The sequence below is a fragment of the Abramis brama genome (genome assembly GCF_963993115.1).
Source record: "Abramis brama genome assembly, chromosome: 21".
Classification (NCBI taxonomy): domain Eukaryota; kingdom Metazoa; phylum Chordata; class Actinopteri; order Cypriniformes; family Leuciscidae; genus Abramis; species Abramis brama.
The window spans coordinates 11,154,037-11,161,583 of NC_139983.1; the positions used below are offsets into that span (position 1 = coordinate 11,154,037).

At 38.5% G+C, this 7,547-nt stretch overlaps 1 protein-coding gene across 1 annotated transcript; it reads left to right on the top strand.

Annotated features, from left to right (window-relative positions):
* Window positions 1–5,758: 5,758 nt before the first annotated feature.
* LOC311072457 (uncharacterized protein) lies at window positions 5,759–7,196 on the top strand (the record flags this gene model as incomplete). Its single annotated transcript, XM_084097481.1, has 2 exons — window positions 5,759–5,886; window positions 6,185–7,196. The coding sequence occupies 2 exons, from the start codon at window positions 5,759–5,761 to the stop codon at window positions 7,134–7,136; spliced, it is 1,080 nt and encodes a 359-aa protein (XP_083953607.1). The 3' UTR covers window positions 7,137–7,196.
* Between the last annotated feature and the right edge of the window lie 351 nt (window positions 7,197–7,547).

Consider the following 7,547-nt stretch of genomic DNA (forward strand, 5'->3'; position numbering starts at 1 on the left):
CATCTGTGTGTGAGACACAGGAATATTCATGTTATGTGAGGACAGTCTGTCAGCTTGACAGGGCATCATCATCGTAATGTCTGTCAGCCATCGCGATGGACGATGGCATTGTCTATCGGCCCAACCCTACTAGGACCTGGTTCTAAAAAAGCCCTGGTGCTAAATTATAAAAGACCACTGTATCTATAAACTCAAGATGTTATCAGTTCTGCTGTTGGTACTGGAGAAAATTAAGAAAGTACACAGCCCTATTATTAAGTCTGATTGGACTGAAATCTTCTGCTCATTTAGCAGATTAAAGATTAGAAACACTTGTGCCTATATTCAATTTTACAAAGGCAAATAAGGTTCCTGCTGAGTGTTGTCATTAAGTCTCGGCCGGGGATCACAGCTGACCAAACCATCAGACTGTTCAGTCTCAGAAATCACCTGTTTGAATTTAAAATTAGGTAGCCTACTTACTACTATATTTTTACATTTAAAATTAATATGAATACCGTTTTTAGACTTGAAGTGTAGGCTAGCTGGGTGCTTGGAATTTTAACACAATTATTACCTGACGACGTCTCTTCACCTTGATGATTGATCTGCACGTGGCTGTCTCAGAAGTGAATGATGCGATCAGCCAATCAAAAGCCTCGATTCCATACACATGCAGTACCACTTACCCACCTACAGGGGCGCTGTCTCGATACACAGCTGATACACACATAGGGATACACAAAATCATGTAATTGTGAACTATGGGACATAAGCAGACATTTTGATTTTGAGCTCCCCCTAACAATAGAAACACTTCTACACTGTCAGAATTATGAGGACACCGTCCTCATAATTCAAAATATCCATGTGCATATGAAATGTCCTCATAAATCACAAAAACCAACACACACACACACACTTATATGAAGGACATGCATTCTTGTAATAATAATCTTTATTTAAACTTCTCTTTTTTTGTCACTTACATTCATTTGTTCATTTGATAGCTCATAACCACACAAGACAAACAGTATTCATTTATCTTTATTTAATATATATCTCTGTTTGATTTGATTTTGGTTTACTTAAGTTTATATGTTGAATGTAAAGTTGAATTGTTTTCCCTCTTAATTTGTAATGGGCCCATCCTTTCCTTTATAAGCTGTTTCTTTGTTCATTTGAGCAGGTCAGTTTTAGTTTGTTTTTTTGTTTCTGTCTAACTGTTTTTGATCTCATTTTTTGTTTGTTTATTTTATTTTTGTTGTAAGAAATAAAAAAAAGAGTTTGTGAAGTTGATTTTTCTTGGGTTCAAATAAAGACCCATTTTTCATAAAAGGCTTGTGTTCATTGTTGCTGACTTTTTGGTCCCTCACAGCTATATAGTGTTTTATACTAATGTAACAAAACTTCAAATGCAAAGCAACAAAGAAATTCAGTCAGAAGCCTTTGATGTATACAGGTACTATATAAATGTATGTAATTTCAGTAATTATACTGAAAGTTACAGTATGTCATTGAAGGTAAACTGATTTATGTTCATAAATAAAACATCAATCTCACATTCAAATATCTAATGTTTACATTTTTATCTACAATTTTAAATAATATTTGTTTGTTTTTTGCTATACCAGTAGTTCTCCACTAGAGCTTTCTATAGTTTAAAGTGTTTGTTCATCATTTACTCGCCCTCAAACCTGTGTGAGTGTTTTTCTGTCAGACACAAAATAAGATATTTTAAAGAATGTTGGTAACCAAACAAACCAAACTAAAACATTGGGTTTTTGGACCCCCACTGACTTCCATAGTATACTTTTCATAAATTGCTTTGTTACCAACACTCTCAGTCATATCATTGATTATTTATTATTTTTATTATTTCGTTTTTATTTTATTTTATTTTTTAAATGTTGTCCTTTGTAGAGATCATATGTTTTTATTGCCACCATACATCCCACTGTTTTTAAATAGACAGAAGGAATAAAAGACTGGTAACATTACATTTGTTCAAATTATTTAATGCAATATCATGCACAAACAATCAACATTTTACAGCATTTTTTAATCTATGTTATTTTATGTGACAATTATGTATATTGTGACATTTGTTAAAGGGCAATTCCGCGCAAAACTGTCACATCCATAACGCCAACTAAATACCATGGCATTGTGTTGGCGTTATGGATGTGACAGTTTTGCGTGGAATTGCCCTAAACGCTATTTATGATGGTTTATTTGACCATCCTTGGTTGTCAGTGATATTGACTCATCTATCTATAAATTATAGAAACGTGTGTGTGTGTGTGTGTGTGTGTGTGTGTGTGTGTGTGTGTGTGTGTGTGTGTGTGTGTGTGTGTGTGTGTGTGTGTACCTGTTTTTCTATCCCGGTGGGGACTTCAACCTGAATGCACACAGACTCATGGGGACTCGTGTCACAGTGGGGACCTAAATAGAGGTCCCCATGGGTAAACAAGCTTATAAATCATACAGAATGAGTTTTTTTGGAAATGTAAAAATGCAGAAAGTTTTCTGTGATGGGTAGGTTTAGGGGTAGGGTTAGTGTAAGGAGATAGAATATACCGTTTGTACAGTATAAAAACCATTAAGTCTATGGAGAGTCCCCACAAAGATAGTAAACCAGACATGTGTGTGTGTGTGTGTGTGTGTGCGTGCGTGCGTGCGTGCGTGTGTGTGTGTGTGTGTGTGTGTTAACCGCATATCTCTCGAACCGTTAGTCCGATGGATTTCAAACTTGACAGGTGTCTCGCTACGGGCACGAGTAAGTGCAGTGCCAAGTTTGACGTTGTTTGGATGAGAAATGCTAAAGATATCGTTAAATATATAATTTTTAGAAGATTGTGGTTTAAAAATAAACATTCTGACATTAGAGGGTTGTATCCATAGACATAATAAATACATAGACGCCCTATTGGCCGCTGGATCGTACGTCAACGGCGCCGCCATACTGCGGAGGGCAACTTTCCCATACCTCTCATAACGAGAATTGAGAAAAATGCCTATTTCGTGTGCTGCTTGGGGCTTTACAAATCGCCACACAATTGAAAACAGGTCTCAGGGAATTACCTTTCACAAGCAAAACTGAAAATTTGTTCCTGGTTGTATTTCATTTACTATTTTTATTTTCAGAGGAGAAAGGCCGCGAAATTTAAAAATACTACTGTTATTGTGTCACGAAATGTAGTTTTAAGAGTTTTTCAGTCGACAATGTAGTTGTTTAAAGCTCAAATCTGTGGTCTATTTATAAAGAGAGCGCCTTTTTAAAAATGTTATCTGGCGGTTTCGGAGTTGTGAGAGCCAGCGATCACCGGGCGCTCAGCGCTCATGTAACGTTACCCCGCCGACGTTCGCCGCTGGATCTGATGTCTTTAGTCTAGTGAGAATAATTCGTCTTGTGTATATCTAACGGGCGATCTTTGGTTTCATTAATCTATTATTTGTTCCTTGGCAGATTGTTTTGGCTGAGGGCAAAGTGAAGTTTCATAACTTTATATATTTAGGCTATTTGACTTTAACGGTGTAGCCCGCTGTATTTTTTACTGAATCGTTTACTTTATTTCTTGACTTGTATAGCTTCTTATACCTTTTAAAAACTGAAATTTAACAAAAAGAGACAGGGTTGCGTCATTTTATTTTAGCCTATGTAAGAATATTTTAAAATATATAAATTTACATTATTTATTATTGTTATTATAATATACCACTTGCGATTATCAATCTATTATAGTTATGCTGTTAAATTATTGTACTATTCATAGTAACTATTTAACTTATTTTTTATTGTCTATATTCTGTAATTGATATTTCATATTCTATTGCTATTATTATAGTATTATACATAAACATGCTATTATCAATATATTATTATTATTATTATATTAGTACTTATGATATTATATAATTATACTTTTCATTACTATTTAATTTGCTGTATACTGTTTGTTTATTTTATTGACTAAACTATTTACTATTAGCCTACTTCTCACTTTATTTTATATTTACTATTTGCATTGCACTGTAGTTGTACCATGTATTACCATAAAGGATCCATCAGTTATCTTTTTTATTGCTAAAATCGGGTCAATGACAGAATATGCTTTTCCCACAATAAGAAAACTTTATTTAATTTAATGTGAAAATTAAATTATATCTCAGTATGGGGGTGTTCACAACAATTCTTATCCAAGAATGAAAAACCAAATACATGACAACCCTGAGCTTTGGCCATTCCTTATTAAAAATAAATAAATTTTATAAGTCTAACTATCGAGATTTTAAATAACTAGAAATGGAACTTTTTTGTACACCACATACAAACCACTGAAATCGGTTGATAAATATATTTTTGGGGGGGTTTATACAGAAAAACGGCAGCTCACCTGTTTACTTGCATTTGATTACAGCGCAGTCTTGCCCTCCGCAAAATGGCGGACGCGTTGACGTATCGCAGCAACGTTCCAAAGCGGCCAATAGGGCGTCTATGTATTTATTATGTCTATGGTTGTATCGGTCAAAGAAGCCCCAAGAAGGTTGTGGTTTAAAAATAAACATTCTGATATAAACACTCTGTCAGCTACACTGTTTACTTCTGAATATTATAGTTTGGTTCCAGAATGTGATAAATCCATTTTGATTAATTTGAGTAAAAATCAACGCGCTTATTCATTTGTGGATGTAAACTGAATCTATAAGTCAGCTATGCTGTTTACTTCTGAATATTATATTTCATTCTGGTGCGCTTAACGTTATCGCTACTGTGTAAATGCTATTCACCAACTAAACATATCCTTTTCAGTGCGTTCACATTCTCTTTCACGGGCATCATTTGTAGTAGCCTATTCACAAAATGTTTGCTTAAGCATAGCGTTTTCTCTGAGTTCACTGTGTGCTTTCTACCATGCACAAATAAAAATGTCACTGAACTTTTGCTGTGTAACAATGTGCACTCAAACACACCAAACCAACAATTACTACAAATTACAAACCAAAAAACTGATTTTGCACTGGCATTTTGCACTAGTATATATAATGGAAAAGAGAGGAGAAGACATCAGGAAAGGACTCTGAAATATGAGTGTTCCCTTTCGAGAACAGTCACTACTTCGTATTGGGGAAACTCCTTTTCCTCTAAAATTCTGAAGCCTAAAATGTAAAACGCATTTGCAGCTGCACAGCTATAGCACAGTGAGTGTCTGGCTCACTCATTGGCTGTGCTGCGGCAACTGCACATCCAATGGCGCGGGCGCCTCTGACGTGTGCGCCAATGAGCTAGCAGCGCGCCGTCATACTATATGAGGAGATGGTGTACTAAAATAAACAATGGCTGCGTCCGAAATCGCGTACTATGTGAGTAGGTACTACATTTAAATTAGAAAGTACTTCGCGACCGTTAAAAAAGTACGTATAGCTTTCTTCTTCTCACCGCTGATTCCAGATGGTTTAGAGGACAATTACTCGAGTCGCCCCCTATCGTTTCAAAGAATAGTACAACGGCGAGCGTGTCAAGTATAAACACCTCGTCCGTTTGCAGAGACTCACGCTGCGGAGCCAGGCGAAAGTATAAATAAGGCTAATGGCGGCCGATGCGTAGTTTTGCGGACGCGTATGCGTACCGATTAGTTGACCTATGTAACCTGTTATAATGGCGGATTCGGGGACTAATGCTGCGTTCTATTGTCAACGATCCGACTCGGCCCTCGGACGTCACTTCCACACTTCAAGCGTTCTGGTATGTTTTGCGCGTCCGAGTCGGAGAAAAAACATGGACGCCACCCGGAAAGCTGTTGCTATGGTAGCACTGGCCGAGTACCAGGCGCTCCAAAATAAGTATGTGCTTCACCTACACAACACAGAGGAAGAACTCCAGGAAGAGAGCACAAGACGCAGAAGGTATGCTCATATTTCAGTATGTTTGGTCAAGTCTGAGCCACGTTATAGTAGATAATTTTGATGAAGGTGATATTGAACTCCTTGCAGTATTGCTCTTCTACAGAACGCTTTTTGTCATCATAAATAGATGCACTTAAAAGCTAAATGTAATGTTTCATGCATGTTTTTGACAACTTGTGCAAGATGCAAACTTTGCTTGCGAACGCAGCGCAAAGTAGTAGACGCACTGTCACATGAGTTAAAAGACATGTATTAACAGCTGTTTTTTTATCTCTATTTCTTTTTCTCATTCACGCAGGGCTGTGGTATCAGCTGTGAATGTCCTCAAGTCTGGAATGGAGTGGGAGATCATGCTAGATATGGATGACAATACATTTGCCCGTCATTTCCGGATCATTAGAGCCAGGTTTGAGCAGCTCCTTCGACTGCTTCAGGAGGGGGGCCTGCACAGCGAACACAGCCATGGACTTCCCCCCTTGCCTGTTCCCAAAAAGGTCCTCATGTTTCTCTGGTATATTGCCAACCAGAACAGCTTCAGAGAAATATATGATAAATTTAATGCTTCCCAGTCAGCGACGCACAGAGCCATCCTTCAAGTGCTGACCATCATGTCAGGGATCGGCACAAACTTTGTGTCTTGGCCAAGGGGCTGTGAGAAGAGGATGTCTTCTGCTGTCTTCCAGCGCATCTCTGGCCTTGATGGAGTCATTGGGGCGATAGATGGTTGCCACATCAGGGTCCAGAGGCCACCCATCAGAGGAGGGGATTACATCAACAGGAAGTCCTACTATTCTGCCCTTCTTCAGGGATTTGTCAATGATGAAGGCCGCTTCATTGACATCTTTGCTGGACCACCAGGCAGGGTGCACGATGCCAGGATGCTGCGGGGCTCCACTTTTTACACTGAATGGCAGGAGAAGATGGGGGACTATCGTCTGCGCGGGGACAGTGCCTATATTGGTCAGGCCTTCCCCTTCATTGTAAAACCTAAGCGTGACAACGGGGCCCTCACCGATGCTGACCACCAGCAAAATTTGAACATCAGTCGGGGGAGGGTCATCGTTGAGCAGGCATTTGGCAGGATGAAGTGCAAGTGGCGGCGCTTAAGAGACCTGCAGAACACCAGGATGGACATTGTGGTGATAATTATCATGGCTGCATGCTTCTTGCACAACTTTGCTCTTGGAGCTGTGAATGGCTGTGATGAACACCCAGAGGGATGTCCAAGAGAGGAGGATGGCAACGAGTAGTTGTGACTATTGTCATCTAATAAATGTCTATTGTCTTTTTACACCTTTTAAACAGTTTCAGTGTCAATTCCCCCTCCCCCATAAAATAAATATAAAATAAAAAAATATATTTTTTCTTAGTAGAGTGGTGCTACATCATGTGATGTAATGTTCATGTATTTCTAGGTGTTGTAATACAAAGTGTTCTCTCTCTTGCTTATCTAAAACGTCCAGTCTGGAGCTGTGATGAGATCCTGAGGGACGGCGCTGTCTGCTCATGTTCTCTCTGTGTAATATCGGTAGTTTTGATGATTGGGTCTTTCTTTCCCAGAGTGTTGTTTGGCATTTAAAGGACATTTGCTTGAGTCTGTTTGTCGATTATTCCTGCGCAGGAAGCTAGTTTAGGAAGGAAGCTAGTTTAGGAAGGAAGCT